This window comes from Natator depressus, chromosome 16 (assembly GCF_965152275.1).
Source record: "Natator depressus isolate rNatDep1 chromosome 16, rNatDep2.hap1, whole genome shotgun sequence".
Lineage (NCBI taxonomy): Eukaryota > Metazoa > Chordata > Testudines > Cheloniidae > Natator > Natator depressus.
In genome coordinates, this window is record NC_134249.1 from 24,950,001 (window position 1) to 24,977,297 (window position 27,297).

General features: G+C 39.0%; 1 protein-coding gene across 1 annotated transcript in view; it reads right to left on the reverse strand.

The window, feature by feature from the left end:
* Positions 1–27,297, reverse strand: part of MAPKAP1 (MAPK associated protein 1) — a 160,021-nt gene that overhangs the window by 113,333 nt on the left and 19,391 nt on the right. Inside the window, exons 3-4 of the mRNA XM_074973648.1 lie at positions 22,312–22,401; positions 10,024–10,172 (exon numbers count right to left, since the gene is read on the reverse strand). Of these exons, the coding sequence (XP_074829749.1) occupies positions 10,024–10,172; positions 22,312–22,401 (239 nt within the window). The remainder of the gene's footprint in view (positions 1–10,023; positions 10,173–22,311; positions 22,402–27,297) is intronic.

Sequence of the window (27,297 nt, forward strand, 5' to 3'; positions counted from 1 at the left end):
TATTATGGTATGTGCGCGCACACACACGAGGAGAATATATAACACTGCATGCAAGACTGTTTCTCAGTTTTTGAAGAATTGTTTCATTAGCTACACATTCCATGGGTGCTGAAAGCTTCTTGATACACAGGTTTCAGTGTAACAGCTGTGTTAGTCTGTATTCGCAAAAAGAAAAGGAGTACTTGTGGCACCTTAGGATGCATCCGATGAAGTGAGCTGTAGCTCACGAAAGCTTATGCTCAAATAAATTGGTTAGTCTCTAAGGTGCCACAAGTACTCCTTTTCTTTTTTCTTAATACACAGACGGTCAAAAAAAAAACGAGGCGTCCTTGTGGCACCTTAGAGACTAACAAATTTATTTGGGCATAAGCTTTCATGGGCTAGAACCCACTTCATCAGATGTATGAAATAAAAGATACAGGAGCAGGTACAAATACATGAAAGGATGTGGTTTGCTTTACCAAGTGTTAGGTCAGTCTAACGAGATAAATCAATTAACAGCAGGATACCAAGGGAGGAGAAATAACTTTTGAAGTGGTAAGAGAGTGGCCCATTACAGACAGTTGACAAGAAGGTGTGAGTAACAGTAGGGGGAAATTAAGTTTAGGTTTTGTAATGACCCAACCAGTCCCAGTCTTTATTCAGGCCTAACCTGATGGTATCCAGTTTGCAAATTAATTCCAGTTCTGCAGCTTCATATTGGAGTCTGTTTTTGAAGTTTTTTTGTTGAAGAATTGCCACTTGGAGTTCTGTTATTGAGTGACCAGAGAGACTGAAGTGTTCTCCTACTGGTTTTTGAATGTTAAACCAGACTCAGTATGGCTATTGTCTTGTCCTATCTTCTATTGGCCCCTTGCCTCCTCGCCTTTTAAGAGAATGCTTTAATGGAGTTTGGAGGCTCCATACAGTTTGCTTTGTCTTGATAGAGGCCTTCAGATAACCTGCACTTTGACTTTTAAAATGAGTCAGAAAAAGGATTAACAACATCCAGCATTTATAAGTGCTTTATCTCCAAAGTGCTTTACAAACATTACCTAATTAACCCTCAGCACCCCTGTGAGGGAGGTAAGAGGGCTTTAAATTAGTTGTATAATGGCAGAAATTGTACTGCTTTTTAAAGTGCTCTTACACATAAATCCTCCCCAAGTAGGAAAACAATGCTCATGAATAGACGACTTCTTACAGGGGGGCAGGCTATATTTCTCTTCCTACCAAGTGAATCCAAGAGTCAAGCGGAGGAAGAGTCTGCCCGTCCTGCCAGAGTTAATGCAAAGCAACTCTAGTAGTTCTGTTGAAAACTGGGAGAGAAAAAGGGTGGAGTTTGTTAGAGCCCCAAGTACACAAACCATATGGAAAGGGGGAATCTCAGAAAATCCAAGGGAAAAAAAAGCAACAGAATATTGGAAACAAATTGCCAAAGGTTAGAAAAAATACCACACATACATATGCAGTGCATTCACATGTGTACACATTTATTTTGTGTGTATATAGACACACAACTGTTAGCTATTAAATTCAGCAATATGTATCCCAGTAATTACTATGGATTAATGAATTTATACTGTAAAACATTGTTTCTCAAACTTTTGTACAGGTGACCCTTTTCACATAGCAAGCATCTGAGTGCAACCCCCCTTATAAATTAAAAACACATTTTTATATATTTACCACCATTATAAATGCTGGAGGCAAAGAGAGGTTTGGGGTGGAGGCTGATAGCTCATGCCCCCCATGTAATAGCCTCGTGACTCCTTGAGGGGTCCCATCCCCCAGTTTGAGAACCCCTGCTGTACAATGTCATCAACAGGTTTGGAAGCCAAACACACTGAGTGTTATTAATGATTTATTAGAACCAAAGTGATCATAACAAGATAAATCAGATGAAGAAGCGTCTTATTTTTGCAATTCTGCACTGGAACGTGACCATACCTAGATGTGCTACAACACTTATCTTCAGCATGTGAATTACTAGAGGAGAGAAAAAGGTGGAAGGGCAAACAGAAACTGGATGGGAAAGTATTTACATTCAGAATAGTGGGGCAGCTTTGTAATAGGAAAACTTATGAAAACGTGGGAAATACGAGAGAGAGAGAGGAAAAAGCAGTTTCCAGCTGCAGAAGAGCAAAAAACATCTTGGCATTTCTAAGTCGTCTTGTAAAAGGCTTGAAGGAGATCTTATTGTAGAAAATTCTGCAATGAGCATCTTCTGAAGCTGAAGAATCTGGCCTGTTCAGAGAGCACCATACCACAAAATAGGAGATTCGGAATAGTTTGTGTGTATATAATTTACAAAATCTCTCTCTATTAGCCACTATGCCAGATCTCATATTATATTTTTAGATATATATGGTATAGACAAAATGCAAACATATTCTACAATCAACCTAATTGAACACTATAGATGTGAAAGGCAATATTGATTAAAACAACAACATAGGCCTTATATATTTAGGATTTGTTCGCTATCATAATGGTATCTGAACAACTGAAGTTGTAGAATAAGTAAATGGTGATATACAAACTATTGAAGCTACACTTGCTAAATCAAAACTTAATATTCAGAATCCAGGTGGAAACATTCTATTCAGCTTATGGGCAAAAAAATTTAAATCTTTTCACATTGAGTTTTTAAACCTGAATTCATAATTTAGATATTTTTAGTATTAATAGCTGTATTGCCTCTTTCAAAAGTTCTTTATCTTTGTGTAAAGCTATTTAATATTGGTGATTGTGGAAAACATTTGTTCATAATTATCCAGACATACACTAGAACAAGACTGAAACAAGAGCAGCATGCAAAAATGTATTTAAGGACTATCATCCCAAAATGCTGCTAAAAGCTATTAACCAGTACGTGTTAATTGCCACAGCATTCATATTAATTTTCACTTCAGGCCCAACATTGTGGAATATTTCCCTTGATACATTTTAAACAAAGTTTAATTTAAGGAACTGCTTCTATCAACACTTATGAAAATTAACAGCCAAGCAATTAGCACTCATGAATTATCCCTTCCCCTCTGCTTTCTACAGCTTCATTGTAAAAACAGTTACTAAAGGAGAAGTTGCGGGGTTTTTAAGAAGTTACCACAATCACATTCACAAAAAACCTTTCTGTATTACAAAAAAGGCCCCAATCCTGAGGATACGTTTTTCAGCACCTGTCCAGATAAAATAAAAGCAGAGAGTCTGTTCTATTTGCAGTGTTGCTGCAGCCATACTGGTCCCAGGTTATGAGAGAGACAAGGTGGGTGAGGTAGTATCTTTTATTGGACCAGATCCTGCTAGTGGAAGGGACAACTTTCGAGCTACACAGAAATCTTCTTCAGGTCACTTCCCTTCCACCAACAGGCACATAAGAGATCAGTGCAGCTAAAATATATCCTTCATTCTGATTTCTAGCTTGTGATTAATGTCAGAGGAGCTAAAGTGCAATTGGAGGACTGCAGTATTTTCTCTGGGCACAGAAAAAGCGTTTCACCTCTGTGTTTCTACATTATCTAGAGTTAAGCAGACTTTTAGCTAGATCACTAGATTCCCAATTCTCCATTGACTATTTTGAACATATTGAGCATCTGTTCCTACTTTGATTTTCCCATAGCACTTTTGTGTTCGATGACATTATTTTGAGGACAAAATGTCTGATATTTGCACCATTTAGGCAACAGGCATCTCATAGAAATAAGTTTGACAAAAGTGTGCCTTGTCAACGTTTCACTGGCTACCAACTTCTCAAGAAGGGTAGCAATGATTTGGGAGAGAAGTTGAATGTGGACTTACTTCAGGGATAATACCCTGGAGTGTCTGGGAGAGACCTCCGCAGTGGTCACACATTCTATTTATAAGTCTATCACAAAGCTCATCATTTTATTTATAGTCAGAGACCTCACTATCCTTGTCACTTGAAAGCATCTTGTTAACATGCTTCCTTTTAGTGTAGATAGCCACCCAACTAAACAGCTCTGAAACTCATACTGTGCTAGGTAAGTACCTTTGGAGGTTAAGTCTCTTGAACAATCATTCTTTCCCTCAGCCTATGGTTTGAAAATAAATATTCCCTGTGTCTGTACAGTTTTATCATCAGAAGATCTTAAGTACTTCATAAATATTAATAAAGATAGGCAAGCAGTATTAGTTCCATTTTATAGATGAAGAAACTGAGGCACAGGGAGATTAAATCCCCAGTCCTGCAATGGGAATTTACCCATGTGGAGCACATTGCAGGATTGCAGTCTAAATCATGTGTCCAAGAACATGCAAAATTTGCGGCAGGAACTGGGAACAGATCTTGATTTCCTGACGCCCAGTGCCATGCCTTAATCACAAGGCCACCAATACTCCCTTATGCTGCTGTCTATGCCACGGGTTGGAAAACTATTTTAAAGCTAGCCTTGTTTTCCCCCTGTTAACATCCAGAAAGTGAAAGAATCAACAAACAACAAAAAACAATCTTTAAAAAACCTGTTGGCAGAGAATAGTGTGTCATCTGTCATTACAGTGTGTAAATTCATTATTAGGCTTGCAGTAAAAACAATTTGGCCGCAAATTTCTGGTACCTTAACATAATTTCCTATATACAAATTACCACTGGATAGAGTACAAGGGGTCAAAGGTCTCTAGTGCCACCAGATTCCCATCAGCCCAGTTTACCATTACATATTAAACAAAGACAGTGCATGTGAATGATTGACACACAATTGCAGCTATCTGCTGGCTGTTGGGGCTACAAGTTTGTCAAGAGAAATTGATTTAAAGAGAAAACTGAAAGGTTTAGACAATCGGTCTGCTACCCCATTTGGCTGGGTAAAGTAAACATTTAGTTTGCCCTGCCTTTTATTTATTTATTTTAAAAAGGGAGTATTTTAGTGTATGTGAAACTACCAGATATTCAATTTGGCTGTGTGACAAGGGTTCACAGAACTCGTGTGAGCTGATCATAATGCTTCCATTGTGGGTGTATTTTAGAAGCTGTATTTTCTAATTTATTTTTGATAATTCAATAAACTGATCAAAACAACAGGAAGAGATTAGAGTGCTTTAAAATGTTATTATTTCATAAACATACAGAAGTGATTATGAAACAGACACTAAGTCTGACAGAAAACACCTGGAAAATTGAGAGATTTAACAGAGTGGCATGTTTAAAATTATAGAATTTAATGCTTTGTATTATTTTAAGATAATCACTTAAAAATAGGATTCATTAAACAACAAAAACTCACTAAAGAGGATTTTATTTCATTTAATTTATTTATGAAGGCATATTCAGGATTAGAATTAAAATATTCAGAGGTATGATTTTAGAGTTAACACAAGTTCTCTCTCTCTCTCACACACACTCACTCTCTCTCTCTCAGCTTGGCTAGAGTGGCTGATGTGCTTTTCTTTTTGTTTGCCAGTGATCCACAAAAAGTATTTTATTCAACAAACAGAAAATCTACATTACAATAATTTTTAAAATTTTTAAATCAAAGCCTTAGTAATAATCTTAAAGAGGATTTTAGAGCCACTCTGGTCTCTTGAGTAAATACATAATTAAGTAGGGTTTTTTAAAACATGTTTAATTAGGCCCCAAGTCCCTCCTTATCCACCCTTCTCTCCCCAATTATGTATCATTTCCCCAAGAGACATGAGTAGCTCAGTTAATTATGTAAATAAGATGTGCACTATTCCCAGGAAAAGAGTTATAAATATTTGCGAAAAAAATACTGCTCATCTCTTATCACTAAAAAAATATTTAAATACCAAAGAGTATTGGTCCCACCTACAAAATTTCATTAAAAAATATTGCCATAGAATAATGAAAAAGTTACATGTTTATAATTTCAAATTACTATTTAAAAAATACAGCAAAACTGAAGAAAACCTAACTAGGTAAAGTAATTCACTACTGAACTGTAATAGCCGTACTACAGCTCAGCTGGGATGCAGGGTTGTTATTATTGTGTTTTTTAAATAGGTAATACATATGAAGCCTGGAAGAAAGGGTTTTATAATCAAAATGCTGACACAAACTTACACACAGTAGTACAAACAATGCTGCTATAACTAACATAATCCAATTATGCATTCACAAAATGCTAATTTGATTATTTTGCAGCGTTATTTGAACAGTCATTTTAATTTCTAGGGTAAAAAAGGCTTGACTGAAATATAATTCTCTATTAATCACCAAGATGTCACTGCATATCATATTGATACATTTCAAAATGATTATAAAAATGACTAATATGTACAGTACAATTTCCTTCAAATGTTACCGATTTTCATTACACACCTGCCAAATGTATCAGTGTTAAATAGATGAAAATAAGATTTTAATTCTAGTCAGCTGTAATACATACTAAAGCAGGAAAAAAAAGTAGCGGGGGTTAGGAGGTTGATTAGGAACAATTTTTTCCATTCCCCAACTTCCCAAGACACCCTGCCCCACATATTTAGCTCAAGTCTTGCTCAAGCTTTTACAGGTTACAAGATTTCAACCTTTGTGAATGAGGATAATTTCCTCTAGTCCAGAGTTTGTTTTTTTTTAAATTTCCTCTGTACACAATAGCCATTGGAAGTGTATCATGAAAAGTTCATAACCCTTTGGCAAATCAGAATCCACTGACTCAAGAACACGAAAATATGAACTGCAGAAAAAGGCCGCCATCCTACTACTGTTGGCAGCAAGGCACCAAGTAATTCTCTCAAACACAGAGTTTGCACTAATTAATGCAATATTAACAAATACAAGATAACATATAAAGAGGCAGTCAATGCTCTACAACTCCACAAACTACCTCTCTAGATATGTTTAATCAAATTACATGTCTGATTTTCCATGTTAAACACACTTGACAGAAAGTGAAGATTTCCCACCAAAACAGTAGTGAAGCTCATACTCGACACTCCCACTGAAGTCCCCACAAACTAATCCAGCAGAAAACAGAGCTACTCTGCCATCTGTAATTTTTTTTAGCACATTGTGACACTGCCCTATGATCCTAATGTTTATATTTTTTCAGGGTTTATAATAGACATGGAAGTGATAAAAGCTGAGGGGAACCTTGCACACAGAAGAAGCAATTCTTGATTTACTTCTAGGTAACACATGGTAGTTAGCTCACAATTTAATTGTATTTGAATAACTAAGCTGACCTTCCAGGCACACTGCAAAGCCTGACTATTTGAGCTGGCCCTATGGAGGGACTAAGGTGGTTGGGGGTAAGATTTCTGTCTTGTAGGGAATGGGATTTTTAAGATACATTGGTTTGCTGACTGTTGATTAGGTGAGGGTTACTGTGTAAAAGGAAGTGCTGTTGTGTTGGGTGATTTATATTTTGCATTCCTTATGGTACTGTTTTTAAATGTACATCAAAGGGCACTGAGAGACTTGGATGGATACCCTTTGAGGGTGAAGTGCTTTCAGAGAAAATCTAAATAAATATTTATATGGAAGGAATCAGAAAAGACTAGCACAGTGACACAACTTCAATAGGGGTTTGGGATGTGTGGGTGGGCGGGCAGATACTCTGAAAAGCAAAGCAACTAGTCAAAGACTCTAGACTGGATTAGATGGACCTCTGGTATGATCCACTATGGCATCTCCTATGTTTCTGTCTGGCAAATGGTCTGTACATTACCCATGAATCAACAAACATTTCTGAAGATACTAAAGGGCAGGGCCGGCTCTACAGTTTTTGCTGCCCCAAGCAGTGAAAAAAACTGCTGCCGCAGACGGCAAAAGGAAGAAGCTACTGCCAATTTGCTGCCGCGGCGGGCGCAACGGAGAAGCTGCCGCCGAATTGCTGCCCCAAGCACCTGCTGGGAACGCTGGTGCCTGGAGCCGGCCCTGCTAACGGGATAGAAACTGCTGCTCCCACCACTGGAAAGATAGATGTCTTTGCCTGATGAATAAAGTGTTGTACTAGCTCCAGGGGATTGAAAGATATAAACCTTAAAATTGCATGATATTGATCAACTTACTTTCCCCTCACACGCAAATGCAGTTCTAACCAGGCTTCAACAGCAGCTCTCTAAGAAATGGCTACAGCTAGACCCAGTGCTCTTCAGCCCCTCTGACTACTTGGGATTAGACGTCACAGAGGCAACGTACAGACCTTGCCGAAGCTGAAGTTGATGGTTCTGGAAGATTTTTCAATCCCTGCCAGCCATTTGGGCCCTATTCTAAACTCAGATCCCACTGGCTAAACTCAAGTCAGAGAAGTACCATGAGAACATCTGTTCCAGTGAGATTTCTACCAGCACTCTCCCTTCAACCCCAGGTCCTCGCAAGCTACTCCTCCTGCCCTATTTGCCACTGCAGACTCTGGGAGGTAGGAACCTTCCAGGAGGGAAAGAAATCTAGTCTAATTGCCTTCTATGACTAATCTAATTGCCTTCTAGGACGAGATAACTGGCTCTGTGGATGAGGGGAAAGCAGTGGACGTGTTATTCCTTGACTTTACCAAAGCATTTGACATGGTCTCCCACAGTATTCTTGCCAGCAAATTACAGACGAATGGGCTATAAGTTGGAAAGAAAGCTGGCTAGATCGTCAGGCTCAACGGGTCATGATCAATGGCTCCATGTCTAGCTGGCAGCCGGTATCAAGTGGAGTGCCCCAACGGTCGGTTTTGTTCAATATCTTCATTAATGATCTGGAGGATGGCGTAGATTGCACCCTCAGCAAGTTTGCAGGTGACAAACTGGGAGGAGGGTAGATATGCTGGAGGGTAGGGATAGGATACAGAGGGACCTAGACAAATTAGAAGATTGGGCCAAAAGAAATCTGATGAGGTTCAACAAGGACAAGTGCAGAGTCCTGCACTTAGGACGGAAGAATCCCATGCACCGCTACAGACTAGGGACCGAATGGCTAGGCAGCAGTTCTGCAGAAAAGGACCTAGGGGTTACAGTTGTCGAGAAGCTGGATATGAGTCAATATGTGCCCTTGTTGCCAAGAAGGCCAATGGCATTTTGGGCTGTATAAGTAGGGGCATTGCCAGCAGATCAAGGGACGTGATCATTCCCCTCTATTCGACATTGGTGAGGCCTCATCTGGAGTGCCGTGTCCAGTTTTGGGCCCCACACTACAAGAAGGATGTGGATAAATTGGAGAGTCCAGCGAAGGGCAACAAAATGATTAGGGGTCTGGAACACATGACTTATGAGGAGAGGCTGAGGGAACTGGGATTGTTTAGTCTGCAGAAGAGAAGAATGAGGGGGGATTTGATAGCTGCTTTCAACTACCTGAGAGGGGGTTCCAAAGAGGATGGCTCTAGACTGTTCTCAGTGATAGCAGATGACAGAACAAGGAGTACTGGTCTCAAGTTGCAGTGGGGGAGGTTTAGGTTGCTCTGCTAGCTACCAGAGACCCTTGTGCAGCTGGCAGCAGGGAGAGAAGGGCACTAGCCTGGGACTTGGGGAGACCAGGATGTTATTTTCTGTTCCACCTCAGTACTTCTGTGGGACTTTCAGCAAGTCGCTTTGTCTCTGTGCCTCAGTTTCCTATCTCTAAATTGGGGATGATAGCACTTCACTACTTTACAGGGGTGCTGTGAGGACAAATACACCAAAAATTGTGAGGTGCTCGGATACTGTAGGGGCGGGGCTAGATTTACTAGCGAGAAACTCTGTGCGATGCAACAGACTATTGATATCCATGGACACACCAGTAATCGAGCAGGGATAAGATGCCTAAGACTCAGCTGCATTAAACATTTTACTGAAACTACCACGTGCTGAAGGATGGACAATGATACAACCTTCTAGTACTAGGGCAGAGCATACATACCATTTATTTATTATATATTTTCATTTGGCTCCGATTGCTATTGCCTCTGGGAACCATTACAATGAAGACAAAAAGAAAAATTTTAGGATAGCCAGTTTAAAATAATGAACTGTAGGGCTGTTGTGATGTTTAATTGAAGCCCAAACAAATATCTACACATTGTAATGTCATAAGAGCAGACAAAGCAACCTAACCTTCGATCAGAAGCCAGCTCTATGTAAGAGGAAAATGTCTGATTCACTTACCTTGCCATCAAATTTTGAGTACTCATTGAAAGGGTTGTTCAACTGCAGTGGGCACTGCTCAAGTCGCACAGACAGTAACGACTGCTTCCCAGAACGTGGAGACTTTACTCTGAAATTCTTTTTTTCGAACAGTGAGCTTAGCTCCTCTGCTGCAATTAAAAAAAAAGAAAAAAAAAAAGAGAGATAAAAGCATTTGCATTACCATGTGCAAAAACGATGGAGAGGGGATGAATTGGAGGGAACATCATAAAAATTATATAAAACAATGAACAGTCTAAAGAAGATAGACTGGGAGTTTCTATTCACCCTGTCTCATAACAAAAGAACAAGGGGACACAACGAAACTGAAAGGTGCCAAATTCAAAGCTGAAAGCTTCTTCGTACAATTAACCTGTAGATGTCATTACTACAAGACCATATTGGGATTAGAAAGAGATTAGACATTTATTTTTCTCCTCCCATCCCTCATCCATCTTTTCTATATAGCCTGTAAGCTGTATGCAACAAGAACCATCTCTCACTATAGGTTTGTACTGTGCCTAGTGCAACGGAGTGCCGATCTTGATTAGGATCTTTAAGCAGTACTGTAATACATATAAGAATAATATGATTATCAAGAATACCTAGAGTTACAATTATCACTACCATGGCAAATCCCAAAAGGATGTGTCCTCCTTGCAGATTGAGCACCACTCGAATCTCTCTCTGGCCAGGTGCTTAAGGTCACAGCCATGTAGTGGCATTCTTAGGTTCACATGATTCGGAAGTTGCTGGTCTTCCATTCTAATAATATGTCCATACCAGTGCTCATGTGGGGTGGTTGCTGGGTTCAGTTTCAAAGATCTTCATTTCAGATCTTGTCCTGCTCTTGATACGGAGCAGCTGACCAAGATGAGGAGAATCAAAAATGTCAATCCAACATACTTCAGTCTTCCACAGCACCTATGTTTCACTTCTGTACAACGAAGCTGATATAACTGAAGTTCTATAGATTCACAGCTGCATAGTAAGCTTAATGTCATGACATTTCTGTGACGTTGCACTCCGTGTTTTATTAAAATATGCTTATGAATGTGAATATAATGTAACTGGAATATGCTTTATGCAAAAAGTATCTTGTAAGGTATCATAACAAAGGTTATAACCTACTAAATATATTCTTCCTATTTGTATGTATGTATGTATCATTCTTGTATCTGAAGCTAGAAATATGAAGTATAACTCTAAGGTCCTATTGTAATTATGCAAAGTGTGGATCATTAATGGTAGCTTAGAATCTTGATGGCTCCCATTGACTAGGACAATTGGTTGTGAATGGATTTGTTACCTGCAAGCCTTCCTGTGTATGTGTGGGCCAGTCCATGGGTAATGAAGAATGAGGTCTCACAGGGACATGTGACTGTCACCTGATGCTGAAATCCATCTTAAATCTGGTACTTTTCCATTTAGAAGAAGAGGTGGAGACCCAGAGATACAAAAGATTCCCGCCTTGTGCCAAAGCTATAAAAGGAGGTGGAACAGGACAAAGGGGAAAGCTCCTGCTTAACACCTAAGATGGCTGCTGGAACTAACAAGGACTATACCAGGGGAAAGGATTGGGCCCAGACTAGGAAGGAGTCTAGTCTGTGGAAGAAGCTTATTGGAACATCTCTGGGGGTGAGATATTATCTGTAATCAGTTTCTTAATGTATTAGGCTTAGACTCGCATGTTTTTGCTTTATTTTGCTTGGTGACTTACTTTGTTCTGTTATTACCTGAAACCACTTAAATCCTACTTTTTATACTTAATAAAATCACTTTTGTTTATTAATGAACCCAGAGTAAGTGATTAATACCTGGGGGAGCAAACAGCTGTGCATATCTCTCTATCGGTGTTATAGAGGGCGGACAATTTATGAGTTTACCCTGTATAAACTTTATACAGAGTAAAACGGATTTATTTGGGGTTTGGATCCCATTGGGAGCTGGGTGTCTGGGTGCTGGAGTCAGGTAACCTGCATAGCTGTTTTCACTTAACGCCTCCAGCTTTGAGGGCGTGGCCTGGACCCTGGGTCTGTGTTGCAGCAGGCTAGCATGTTTGGCTCAACAAGGCAGGATTCTGGAAGTCCCAAGATGGCAGGGAAAACGGGCTCAAAGGTAATCTCAGCACATCAGGTGACAGTCCCAAGGGGGTCTCTGTGACTGAACATGTCACATTTCAACAGAGGCCGCTGAAGGGCCCGAAACATGGCAGCATATACAAGTGTGTGCACATCTTTTGAGCATCCGCTAGCACTGTCTAAGTTGCCCCCTTTGTCATCCAGATAGGTTAATATCGAGCTGGCTGTAATCTGTAGCTGGAGACTGCTTGATGGTAATGGCTAGAGACTTAGATTTATTCAGAATTGTAACAGTAAAATATTAAAAAATAAACAAGAGTTTTGGAAGCGATATTAATTTTTTGCTTTTGGGCTTAATCCCACACCTAACTAGTAGGGGTTAAAAGGAAACACGCTTGGGGCAAGTTATCCCATCAGGGTTCCTTGCACCTCCTCTGAAGCATCTAGGACTGGCACTATTGGTGACAGGATACTGGACTAGAAGGACCATGCATCTAATCCAGTGTGGCAATTCCTACATTCCCATGTACTTCCCCTCTTCCAGCAAGCTGCCTTGTGGGGGGTCTCATCTGGAAAAATAAGGCCTGATAACACCATGCTTGAGCAACAAGCATCCTGAGTCACAAGGAAGTACAATATTGTGATAATAAGGGTAATAATGAAGTTAATGTGTAAATTAGTGGGGCATAAGAAGCCTGTTATAATGCTGTTTGATATAATAGCAGGATTGTCAGCAAGAGTTTAAACCCAAATTTATGGAAATTGATTTTTTTTTTTAATAAAGGGAGGGTCCTAATGTTACACGGATTCTACAAAATCAGGGTGGACGAATGCAGCTCAGAACCAATGGGTCTCATTCTCTAGTACAAGTGACTGAAACTGGACAAGTTTGGTCCACATCTTCTCTTGGAGCAAACTACCCCAAACTCAATCAATCACTATCTGAGAATCAGCATCAATCCACCTAAACTGTCGATGCTCTGCTCTTTATTCATACATTTGGATTCTCTCAAGTCCCAAAGATTTACATGCTGCCCCTCCAGAGAACAGTTACTGAGGCAGACTAAACAGGACTCAGAAGGTCAATGCTTCAGGGAGGCAGTTCGTTTTTTGAATTGTGAAGTTAAAACCTGTCAAACTGTAACTAGTCACAAACTCAGTTTTATTTTTATCCATCGGATTACCTGAAAGTTCAAACAGTTGGTAAGGGTGGTATATACTAAAAGATACCCAATAGGTTAGAGCAAGATATAGATTAATCCAGAAGAGCATGATTAAATTTTGTCTTTAATTATGGCAATTTAAACCCCATAACGTATTCTGTTTGTACAACAGGCTTGTTTTAGTTTTTAAAAATTCTTATTTGCCACTATGTTATAGTTTCACAGAGTTTCATAGACATTAAGATCAGAAGGGACCATCATGATCATCTTGTCTGATCTCCTGCACATCGCAGGCTAACCCACCCACTCCTGTACTAGGCCCATAACCTTTTGCTGAGTTGTGAGCTGTAATTTCTTGTGCCTTTGGAAAACACTTTGTCCCCTGGAGTTCTGTAGAATGATTTCATTGGTTCAAGTGTTTTCCTTGCTTGTGTTGTTTCTTAGGAAATATTTGAGATGTGCTTGCTTGCTATTTCTTTTGTTGGCATGTGCAGTGAGAGGATCTTTGGAGTTCTTCTGTGTTCATTTCTGTGGCATCTGTTTTGCATAGTTTTCATTTTAGTCAAACCTATGTGTGACTCAGGAGTTTGGAACAGCAGCACATTCCACAGTGTTGTGAGAAGGGACAGGGAAAACCTATTGAAAAGGACAGGGAACACCACCGTAACAGCCTTCAGTTTTAGAAGGAAAACCACAGGTGTTTTTTTGTTTGTTTTTACAAACGATAGGTTTAGCTGCACTATTTTCACACCCTAAAGCTTTTTAACTAGCCTGCATATGTTATTTTGCTTTGTTTTTTTTATGGAATTTTTAGCTGAGTGTGTTATTCTGTACAAGCCCAAAGTGTTCAGATGACTGTCTCAATATATTGTACATTTTACTACATTTCCCCTTCTTTCTGAACAGCTTGTTACATTTTTCAGTGTTATCAAAGTTTATTGATGAATTAATCTGAACAAATAAAGAAGCCTCTTAGGTTGTTTTGTAGAGCCTCTCTAACTCCACTTCTAACTTCACTTTAATAGGCAAAATCCATAAGGGTCTCATTACAAAGCCTATTGGACGGACAGCCAATCTTTTTAAAAGAGAAACATACATATACACAAAGTATTTCATCACACACACCCACCCCTTTGAAACACAGTATTTCAGTTATGAAAAGTAATCTCCCTCAATAGTTCCCATATTTGAAAACAAAACCACTAAATTCCTGGATGCAATTTATTTGACCACAAAATATGCAGCAAAAAATGTATCTGCAACAAAAACTTCCCAACACATACTAGCATAGTTTGCATGAGAACTAGGGATTTGAAAGTTTATGAAGAAAGGAAAGTTTATCAATTACTTTTTTTTTTCCACTCAGCATTCATAAAACAAATTAAGCTAATGCTTACCCACCTTCGTAAATGCTTTGAGATGTGTGGATGAAAAGCACTAAGTCCTACTGAGTGACCTGAAGATTCACTTTATTTTATGTAAAGATAGCAAGTATAATTATGTTAGAAAATAATAATGCTTTGTCACTTCTCTGGTGTCCTACCTGAAGATCAAGAAGTGCTTTACTAACATTAATGCAGCCTCAATACATGGATGAGGCAGGACGGTATCATTGTTCCCATTTTATGGTGAAGGGACGGAGGTACAGAAAGGCAAAGTGAGTCAGTGGCACAGCTGGAACAAATTCCAGAATGCTAGTAACTCAACAGAACATCAATCTCCACCTTCTCCCCACCAACAGTCCCTCCCTTCAACACCGTAAGTCAACTTCCCTTTAAATATCTTTGTACTTTTCCCCACACTACCTCTTATGCATGGAAAAAATCTCCCTGATACAATACGTACAGCTCTGACTTGACCCTCCTTAAAACTCACCTCCACTGTGATGTCTCCAAAACCCTGCCTGCTGAACTTGGCCAAGCAGGTGATCAGCTGCGACTCCCCACTTCCCCTTTCCTCATTTTCTTACATGTAATTCCCCATTCCTGCCATTCCCCCTCACCCTATCACTATCTATAATTTAAAAAATTAAAACAAATGATAACTACACACATCATGCCAATTCTTCGTCACATTCACTGGTTGTATGTTACATCCTCTGTGGCAGTGACTGTCCCATCCCTGTCAGTGCAGTGCCCTGCACAATGACACCCTGCTCTAGATCGGGGCTTTTGGATGCTACCAGAGTATAAATGTTTGTTTACCACTACTACTCATTCCTGAACTCCATTCCCCTGCTCTAACCACTACCTCCCCAACACTTCTTTCTGTGTGCTTATAAAATCTAGGTAGCCAAAGAAACAAGGAGCCCTTTATATTTGAAATAACTGTCAATAGTAACTGAAAAGAAAGACAGAAATAGTGAAACTATTTCCCCCATACTTCACCCGTCTTCAGAGATCTCCAAAGAATCCCCAAGTGAAGGAGTACATTCTCCACCTTTAACAGAAGCCTATTGTAACAGGTTGGCAGATCTGAGAACTCTGTTTAGGAATAAAGTGATTTTCAGTTCAGCTATCCTAAACTCAGTCTCTAGAACTTTGCTGACTCATGCTGACAGGTACACTAACTCCTCACTGAAGGTTGTAGTTATGTTCCTGACAAATGCAACTTTAAGTGAAACGATGTTAAACAAATCCAATTTTCCCATAAGATTTAATGTAAATGCAGGGGGTTAGGTTCCAAGGAAATTTTTGGGGGGCAGACAAAAGGCATTATATACCGTACAGTACTGTGGTTGGGAAGTGCCCCTGGCTTACCCCACCCAGGCACAGCCCGCTGCAGGCAAGGACGCTAGGAAGCACCTTCGCAGCAGCAGTGCCAGCTTACCCGGAGAAGAACAGGCACCGACTTTCCTGGGGGAATGCTCCAGGCTCACCTCTTCCCTTCCCCGCTCCACCTCCTCTCAGTAGCATGCCGCATACCCACTCCTTCCCCCCACAGAAAGTCCTAAGAGCCTCCAACCAACTGTTTGGCCGGTTTAGGACTTTCTGCGAGGGAGGGGGAGGAGCGGAGACACAACGCTTCCCTTCTCCTCCCCTCCCTCCCAGCGCTTCGCACTTATGACTTTTGGGGGGGTGGGGGGGGGGAGGGAGGGAGAAGTGGAGACACAGCGCTTCCCCGCTCCTCCCCCTCCCTCCCAGAAAGTCCTAAGCACTGCCAAACAGCTGTTTGGTGGTGTGGGAAGCGCTGGGAGGGAGGGGAAGGAGGCAGAGAAGAGGAACTTGTACAATGCTCCCTTGTAAAGTCACTGCTCTTCCACAAAATCTTACATGCAGTGGACAGAGCAGGCAGCCAAACGACGTTATAAGGGAGCACTGCACAACTTTAAATGAGTATGTTCCCTAATTGAGCAGCGTGTAACTCTGAAACAATGTTAAGTGGGAGGACGTTAAGTGAGGAGTTACTGTAGAGCTCATTATTGTTGAGGAAGGTTGGAGTGTCTGCCTGATATCAAGACAATTAGAGACTGGGGCGGAGGAGGTCCTGCTGGGAATTCCAAGAAGCATCTAAGACTCAGGATAAAGCTTAGACCGTGGTTTATATTTTGATTGGTGGGTTTTGTTTTCTTGTTTTTTTAACTGTTATTTAAATTTCCTCTAAGGTCAAACACCAGGAAGGAAGTTTAGACTACTTACCTATCACACTCTGGAGTGGAGATGGAATTCCAGCCTCTCACAGGCAACTCTGACTAAGCCAATGATGTGTCAGACCCTTAAGTGATCGTTTAAAACAGGTTTCAGAGTATACTATACTTACAGAGTCTTTTTTTTCCACATGCACCAGCAACAGATAGTCTGTCAGGCTTATCAGTACATTAAAAAATGTAACCCCACTCCAGAACAGAATTGTTAGGGAAGTCTACATATGGGATTTGTTCAATCTTGAAAGACAAACCTCAGGGATTCAAAGCAATTAGAAATGATGCATTTTTAAAAAAGCAACCTCTGTTTTGTTTTGGAAACAGCCTGTTACAGCTACAAACTTTTTGAGGAAGAAGCAAAGAACTGAGAAGGAGAAAGACTGGGAGAAAATTAACTTTGTCTTTTGACAACCATGAGAGACAGCAGAAATCAAAAGTCTAGGAAGCAATATGTGGGTAAGCTAGATGAATACGGCACAAGTAAATACAGCACAGACCTAAATAACACCTACTTTTAAAAACAAATTCTAACCTCCAAGCCTGTAAAAGAGCTACTGAAAAGGGGAGGACAGCGGAGGAGGAGTTGCACACACAGTCATTCCACTACCAGAATCTGAATCTTTACCTTGAAATATGCTTTGGGTTTGGGACACCTATCACAAGAAGTTGACAAAACAAAGTGGTGTTCTATTTAAGGCAAAGAGTCAAAAGTATCTCAGAAAGAAGTAGCTAGTGGAGAACTATTCAGTCACTCTCAAGGTCCAATCTGATCCCTTCATACACCAATGACATGAAATAAGGAAAATACAGGAAGGTGAAGTCTGCCAAAGACAAAATTTGGGGGATGGGGAACTAAATATAAGGGAGGGGCAATAAACAGGAAAATTTACCCATGCCTTACCTGAAAATTTCCTTTCTTGGAGTAATGAGGTCTACAGATCCATGCAGCCTTGGATGCAGACCAGACCAGTTAATCAGTGGCAGGGGAGGTGTGGCACCACCTCTGAGAAACTGCCAGTGGAGACATTTTCATAGCCTAAGAAATTTCTAACCACTCTATATCTGTAAGGAACATTAAACACTAAAGACTAAATAGAACAATCCTCCGGCAGAGCAAGGAATTCAATGAACAACAAATGCTTAGTGCCAATTAATAATCCCATAGTTGTCTCAAATTATCAGCCCATTCAGGGTGGGCAGGATCTGTGGACCTCATTACTCTCAGGAAGATAATTTTCAGGTAAGGCACAGATAAATGTTCTTATTGCGATATGTAATGAGGTCCACAGATCCATGACACTGGGATTTTCCTAGCAGCGTCCACTCACAGGGAACTTTACACAGTTATGAAGAGCTGTGAATGAGAGTACCCCTCTCCTAATAGTTACTGGGATATACAAATTTTATTAAAGCTAAGGTTAAGAAAACTGTGTCTGTACATCTGGGTATAGTGCTTAGATTATCCACAAATACAAAGTTTGTTTTTAAAGTCATAAGATACATATAGTGCATAAGCAGCAATAACCCAAATTTAGGTGAATAAATTTAAGAATACAGTTTAGATATTAGCATCCAAGTATTCGGGTACATCACTCATGGAAAGTTATACAGAGAGTTGGTTGAGGAAAGCAAATATAGCAATGAGTGAAGATTGTCCCTCAGTAACTGAGAATTTAGGGTAGGCTGTCCATTTAGAAAATACAATCCATACGGAAAGTATTTCAGTTACTTTCCCCACTGTGCTTCTCATTGGCACACCAGCTCATCCCTCCTGGTATTGCCGAAGTCCTGTGATGTGTTCTATGTAGATGTCCCTCAACCACCTCCTCCTAAGTGAGACGCATCCATCTACCACAGGCTACCTCAGATTATGACTAAATGGACAGCTTGAGGAACTGGGAGAAAATATGAGCAAATATGAGCAGATGACCCAGTGGCTGCTTTACAGATTTCCTTGTATGAGACGTATGATCTTTCCGCCCATGAAACTGCCACTACTCTCAGGGAGTCAGTTCTGATTTTGGAGGATGGAGTTATGCTTTTAGACTTGTATGCTTCTGAAATACAAAATTTTAGCCATCTGGAAACTGAAGATTTTGAAGCCTGCTTTCCCTTTGACACCAGATGATAAAATACAAACACAGTAATTGTCTTTCTGAACTGAGCTGTGTGGTGAATATATACTTTGAGAGCTCTGTGGACATCCAAAGTATGCCACAGTTTCTCTTTGGGATGCACGGAGCTGGCCAGGAGGATGGAAGGACAATTTTCTGTGCTCTACAGAGCCTGGTCTGAAGGCAGAGTTGATTTGAGGACCACTTTATCATCTTTATGGAAGGTACAGTACTGAGGTTACTAGGAAAAAACCCCTAACTCACTCCCCGAGGGCTGAATTGACTGCTATCAATAAGACCACTGTAATGGTTAGAAAATGAGACACCTTCAGGAGTGGTTCAAATGGAGGGTCTGAAATGGCCCTGGGAACCAGGTTAAGATCCCAAGGAAGAACTTTGTGTGCTTCAGGAGGATGTAGAAGAAATGCTGTTTTCAAAAAATGTTGGACATTTGGGTAGGAAGAAATTCACTACTTCCCGGCTTCACTAAGGATGCTAGACAAAGCAGCAACTTGACCTTTGAGTGTCTGAAATGCCAGGCCCAGTCTGAGTCAGTCTTAAAGAAATTCAAGAATCCATGGTACTGAGGTAGATATAGTAGTGAGGCCTTTGTCCTAGAACCAAAAGGTAAACCTCAAGCAGGCCCCGACTAGACAGACTGAGTTAGTAGATTTCTTTCTGGAAGCTAAAAGTATGGGCATTTCCTCTTTGGAATAACCCAGGAGCTGGAGACGACAATCTGATGTTTTCCTAGTCTTCTAGGTGTGGCTAGAATTCCTTACTGCACCACTACACCTTCCCAGGATGCCTGAGAAAGGATATATACCTATAGAATGTTTAGGGCATCTGCAGACTTCATACTCAGAGTTTACTATGCTCAGTACACTCTTGCCTAAAAGAGACTATCCTCTGTGGGAGGGTTTTTGTTTTGTTTTTTTAATATGTATTTGACTATTGAGTCTCTAACTCTGACCTTCTTCCCCTAATGAGGAAGAATTCCCTGTGTGGATGTTCAGGCCCAGAGGAATCAGTATGCCTATGGCCGGGATTTTTCTGTATATCTCTCTCTTGCTTTGCTCTGAAAGTGAGCAGGGAAACCCACCACTGAGGATTATCCTCCATGCTGCACACCGCAGATTTACGCCACTTGACGGAAACAGATTTCATTTTGTGCCTTTTAGAACATCTTCCAAAGGAGACTGTGGGGAGAAAGGGGAACCCCCTGTGCTGATCAAATCAAAACTTGGAGATTTTTTTGTTTTGTTTTTTGCTCTGCAGCAGGGAAGAATGGGACTCAAAAAAACTGGAGAACTTTCTAAGGGGAGGAGCAACACCTCCCCTGCTAATAATTGATAGGTTTGGTCCACCTCCAAGGCTGCATGGAGCAGAGACCCCCAATGTCTTAGATCTGTGGTCCGGGAATGAGACAACAGAACAAGCTAGAATAAAGCAAGAGCTTGGGAATCCATTGTCCATTTCAATGCAAAGAAACATCAAGTAATATGGTTAGGGATAAGAAACAAGAAGAGAGGATTATACCGTCACTGGTCAAAAGCTACAAAACACTGAGCAGAAGGGGTTGGAGGTTATGGAAGATTAAGCATTATATTGAAGGTTTTAAAGTTTAACAGAGTAAAAAGGCAAAAACATTTTAGGATGCATTAACAGAACTATCAAAAGTATGCTTTAACTCTGTATAGGGGATTAGTGCAACCATGTTTGGAATCCTGTGAGCAGCTCTGTTCACTCTCTTACGAAAAAGATATTATAGAACTGGAGAAGGTCCTACAAAGGGCAGACAGAAAAATACAGGGACCTAGGGACAGAGATTACGTAGGGACCATGTTAAGATATATACAAATTTTGGAAGAAGGAGGCATGATAGACCATACAAGACTTTGACAGTTTGTGTCAAATACAACAGGAACAGGCATCAGTTATGCTAGGAAATAAAATAATTGGCATAGAATTTTTTTAATTCCATATGTTACCATTTAAGCACCACAGTATAGTAATAAGAAACACTAAATTATAAGTTACAAAAGGAAGTAATAGGTATTTACAGGGAAAATATTAGTTATAACTACTGGTTCTAAGAAACAGATAAAAACCTCAAATGGCATTTCTGGCTTCATTTCATTCTGAAGTTTCCTGCGTCCACATTCTTAAGCAGAGCTACATTAAAAGCAAGAGACATCTTTCAATAACATTAATGGTTTGATGAAGTGAGGGCAGAGTGAGTTTAGAAGCCCCAAGAAGCTTAAAACCCATGAAGACATATTTTCATAATACTTCTCTTATGCTTTTTTCCCCTTAAGCTTTCCTCCTCACCTAGAAAACGGACCGAGACTACTTTTAAAATTTGTAAAAATAACCTTTAAAAAAACGTTTCACACCACACATTCATCCATAACATCCAAGGCCACTTGAAATAGGTTATGCATCCTATCACTTTTTTGAAAATAGTGGTCTTCCACCTGGAAGCTAGATACTCTAATCAGCTTTGATCGGTTGCAAGGAGACAGTCAAGGCTTGTCAGTTATTCGTTTTGTTAAACACCAGCTCCCATGCAAAAAATTCCAGAACACAATTTCATTGTCTTTGATGCTTAATCATCAAGCTAAGAGGAGCTTCAGGGTATATCTACAATACAAGTACTACAGCGGCACAGCTGTCACACGGCAGCTATGCTGCTGTAGTGTAGACACTTGCTACAGCACTGGAAGGGGATTTTACATCTCTGTAGTAAATCACCTCAAGCGGTGGTAGTTAAGTTGATGGGAGAATTCTTCCATCGACTTAGCTGAATCTATACCAGGGCTTAGGTTGGTTTAACTACATCTCTCACAGGTGTAAATTTTTCACATCACTGAGCAAGTTAGATAGGTTGACCTAAATTTTATGTGTAGACACAAAATAAACAGTGATGTTAGAAACTGCCAAGTTCTGCAAGCACTGTGTTAACAATCTTTATTTTGAAATGTTCCTTAAAAAACTCTAATTTATTAAAACTTCAGTCAACTACAGTAGCTTTTAATCAATGTCTTGATTTTTCTTTAATCAATGTAAATCAATAGGAGCGGGCAGGTGGTGGCTGAAAACTACGGGGAGAACACAAGTGAGAATAGGAGGTGGTCAGAATCCTTCACTGTTATTTCCTCTGTGTTTTGGAAGTTTTTAAGCGAGGTTTATAAACTGAAAACTCTGTAAATGAATATTAAGTAAACTCAACAATTAAAAATATAAAGAAAATAGATGTTTCTCTTTACCTGAACAAGAAGCATTTCTCTCTTTCCACTGAACGTTTTTGCATTTTATTTGATTTTGTCTCTCTTTTCGTAGTCGTTCTAGTCTCTGAGCTTGAAAAGAAATATTATTACTATAAGTTTGTCAATGGAAGTTTACTATAAACAAAGACATAATTAACTACCTTTATATGAATAAAGATGTTTTATACCGCATATGTAGGGGGAGAAGTCATAAAATTTTAAAGGTGGCACCCCTGAAAAGCAAATACCAACAAAAACATGAAAGTGTTCTTGATTTATAATTGAAATTAGAGGATATAAAACATTAATAGAGATCATAAAGATAGTATTAACATGGAAGAGAATAATAAAATGTGAAAACTTCTGTGATTAATATGACATTTCATTATATAAATCATTAATAACGGTCTTAAAGGAATTTTAATGCACAAATGAACTCAAGTGAATATTACATTACAGGAATAAAATTACTGTTATGAATTACTCTACCCGTTTCAAAAATTAAAGATAAATGAACTCAGACTAGACTATTAAAGTTTTAAATATAAAATCCTTTATCTAAAAATCATGAAAATTATAAAATGTCAAAGCGATATAAATTAGCATAGCTTTTTCTTCAGTGTGCTGAAACAGTTTATAGGTAGTAAAATAAATGATTTGTATCTTCACAACATTAGTCAAATCTTAAAATGAATATAATATTTCTTTACATATTTTGATTCCATCTCCAAAATAGGGCTTGAAAATAAGGCTCAAACAGTTAAAATATCAAGCAACTCAGACTCCAGGATCTCCTCTTTCCGGAAATTCACTTATTGTTAACACCAGATTTATCTCAGGAGACAAACTATCAAATAAACAAACAGGTAGAAGCTACCCCGAGAAACCAACCACCAGAAATAATCACTGCAGTAAACTCACCATTACCAGTAAGAAAGCAAACTAGATTGGCAAGTAGAAGTAATGATTTTGGTCATTTGAAAAAAACACAATTTGCTGGATATATTAACAATTTTGATGTATTGTGATCATTTATTAACTAAAATGGCCTCTTAAAGGAGATTTTAAAATACTGAATTACTCTGACAATTACTGTACACTTTCACCAATAAAAAATACACTGATACATTCTATCCCTTCTTTATACTTAGAACTGCATTCAAGATGCAAATGTTGGGTCAGCAGTCCAACATTTTACCAAGTATCAGAACTCTTAGCCAAAGCATTGATTAAAAAAGTTGTTGACACTTTAGCTATAATATCTAAAGAAAGTAATTGACAAAGTGTGAAAAAAGTACAGGAAACATCTCTGTTCGTAACAGTAAACATGAAGCAAGATGTTCTTCCATTGTGAGAGTTTAGTTTTAAAAAGTGAAGCCATTTTCTTCTAATTTACTATTGTACCTATAGTTCAAAATCAAATTTTTATTTGGGCCACATTAAGCATCAATCCCTCAAAATCTCCTCTCCCCCAAAGAGAAATAAAAATCTTTCTGGTAAATATATCTATAATTTGGAATAGCTTTTTCAGCTTTTTAAATTATCTTCTGGTTTCCCTGAAACCAATGGGAAAGGGAAGAAATGGGGAAACCAGGAAATGTAGCATTTCTTTTAATATTGTTGTAATTAATAACAGGTCAATTTCTTACATAAGGGAAGCTATTCGTCCAGGTGCCTGGGATCCTTCTAAGGGCAACTGTATCCCTTTAAGCCCTGACATGTCCCTCTGTCGGGAGAGGGCAGGGTGACTACGTATTAAAGAAGAGGGTTTTGCGCCATCCTCTTAAGATCTGCAGTTTGCCCATGAGCTGCAGTGTATGAACTCCATCTTCCTTAATCCTTGTGGGATTCCTCTCACAAAGCCTTAGTAATCTGGCTTTGTGTAGTCAAGGGTTAATTTTATTTTAAAAGAACAAATGGAGATATGTGCAATTATTCCATCTCAATACAATTCCTCTACCAGTTGGTTCCAAATTATCATTCATCGCGTGATTGTACTACAGCCACTCCAAATTACATGGAATTATCAGTATCTATTAGAAGTCTGAATTATTTAAGGTTCATTCTCATAAACGTATTAGTTTGCAAGCATTCAGTGTCAAAAATTTCACTGACCATATGTAGTTCTGTTTCCATCAAATATTAAGGGCTAAATGAGCCTTTGCTGCTACCCCTGAGTTTGGGAGAGAAGTAATTTGCTACAGCCCTTTACTAGGTGTAGCATACTCCCCACCTTGCTCTGGCTAATAATCTCTGTGGGCTGGAAATAAACATTTTTTTTGTGGGAGAAGAGATGGGAAATCAAGTATCTGTGCTCTCCCTACCTATCTGCTATGGTAGAGATAAATACTAGGCTGACAAGCCCCTGTGCTCCCCACAATGCCTGGCCCCATGGTCTGGCAACCCTAGCATGGCAGCACAGAGTATTTTACTCCATTTTACAACCTCGCACCCCGAGATGACTTTCAAGGTTTTTCAACTTTTCAAAGTTTTAGGCCTTAAATTAAACCTACTTTAAAATGTAACCTGACATGTATGAGTGCTCAATAGCCACTATTTTTGTAGGACCTATAACAACATGTCGACTCTCCACTGCTGCAGTAAAACACATTTTGTTCCAGTGCTTGTCAGACCTCAGCAGTGCATGGATAAATTACTATGGCTACATAATTTACTCTTGAAAAAACAATTTGAATTCAACTCTATCCAAACCAAAGGAAATAAATGACAACACAAGTGGGAATTCCTTTAAAAACTTCTTGGTGGTTATTAAAACCATAGAGAGTAAACATGAGATCATATACTCAAAAAACATTTGCCACTATCCATTGGAACAAACACCTATATCACCTACTCTAGTCCAATGTAAAGTGCCTCAACTATGCTACAAGGAACACACAAAATCTACTGTCCTTTACTAGAAAGAAAAAATATTCAAACTAACAGATCTGAAATTGAGTAGCTAATAAAAATAATCGTATGGCTGAAGAGCTGGTTGCAGTTCCTTAGTTAAGACTGTTTCACACTTAAAGTAGGGATTCAATCACTTTGTTCTATATATGTAGAACACAGCATATCTTCCCCAAACTTACAGGACCTACTCTAAGTACAGAATGCATTTTCTAAGAACTTACAAGTAAATCTGTTAATTAGTTTAAGAATTAAAATTAAGTAGAACATGGGTCCTTTATGATACTTAGTGCCTTAAGATCTGGTGCCAGACCATGTTTTCTCCCAAATTATCTTAACAGTGAATAATATAATGTTGACTCTTCCAACTTTCCATATAGACAAATCTCAGTGAAATCTCACGCAATGGCTAAATTGATTTTTTATGATTAACAGTTATTTTTGTCATTTTTCTTCATAAAGTAAAGTTTCTTCTTCAGCAGAGCTGAAGAATGATGTTCTATGAAAGAATTCCATAAAAACTGCTCTTTCAAAATGGCCACCACCTCTGATTACTCTTAATAGAACTGAGGCCAGAGATGCAGAGCTAAGATGCCCTCCTTCGAAATAGCCACTGCATATCATTGTTTACAATGGGAATGAAGACAAGTGGCCTCAGGGAAGTTGGTGGCCCTAACAGAATAGAAATTTTTACATTTACGCAATAGCCTCCCCATAAAAGGAAGTTTCTAACTCCAGGCTGTTAATAGTTTATTTATGCCTTGATGCATGAAGATTTATATGCTCTTGTACTTTTTTTATTCTACCTAACCAAACTGTGCATGTTATACAAACATCTGATCCTTTTTTGATTCCTGTGAAGCTCTTGCACTTAATATTTTCTGGCACTGAGCACTTTAGGCTAATTAATTTACTATGTGTCTTGTGTAAAAAGGTTTTATTTTTTAAATTGTTGCTTTCAATTTCTTTGGATGCCTCTTGTTCTTGTATTATGAGAAAGAGTAAATAAAACTGACCAATTTACTTTCTCTATATCATTCATTGTTTCAGGTCATGAGCTATGTAGGTCTTAATAACTATCAACTGCCTGGCAGTGTCAATGTACATCGGAGAACAAGATGAGGGAGGTTCAAGAGGAGGAGAAAAGAAAAAAAAAAAAACAAAAAAAACTGGCATCAGCTTGGCTCCCCATTGGACTGACCATACTAACAATTGTTTTAAAATCTGCCACTAACTGGGAAGTTAAATGGTTTCAGATTAATCTTTTTATCTACCCACTCTGTGAAATTATCTGTCAGTACCACTTTTTGCAGCAATTCCACAACACTTTGAACTCTCCTTCTCCACTTTCTTATCCTGTAACAATTGAACTGAACGAACCTCTCAAAGAAAATGCCATGCGGTCTGGCACACTAAGCTTTTCACTTTGCTACATGGAAGTCAGTTTTAGCTAGTCCTAGGACTATGTATTCATGGACCTTATTTCCAAATTTAGCGAGATGCCTTAATTATACTGAATCAATGCTATTAATTATTTTTCACAACTTTTGACAATACATTACCTTTTAAAAAGTATCTTAAGATACTTATTACTGTACATCACTTTTCTGGGTAGGTAGAATCTAGTTAAATTTACTTCTGAGCTTTAGGTGGTGGTGTATTACCTGCAAAAAAATTATTTCACAAATGTATGTTCCTACAAGGAAAGAGATGAACTTCCTATTTCAAGCCTTCAACACTCGAGCATTTCAGCACAGAATCTTCCTTGGAGGCTGTGTGTACCAACTCCCACATCCCCCTACTGCAAAAGAACAGAGCAGGGATGTTTTCTCCCTATTAACAAAAACTAAGCAATTAGTATATACCAAAAAGGTAAATATCTTTCAATTAGCATATTTTGAGAGCTCAAATCCTAACTCAGATTTTTGCAGTACTGTAGATACAATACAGCAGAAGTCAAAGATGAAAAAGCAAGATGGATCACTGAGTCTGTCTTCAAATGAAGAATTAATTCCCCTCCAGGTAAAGGATATATCAGGTTATTAATCTGACAATATATTTGATACTATATATTCC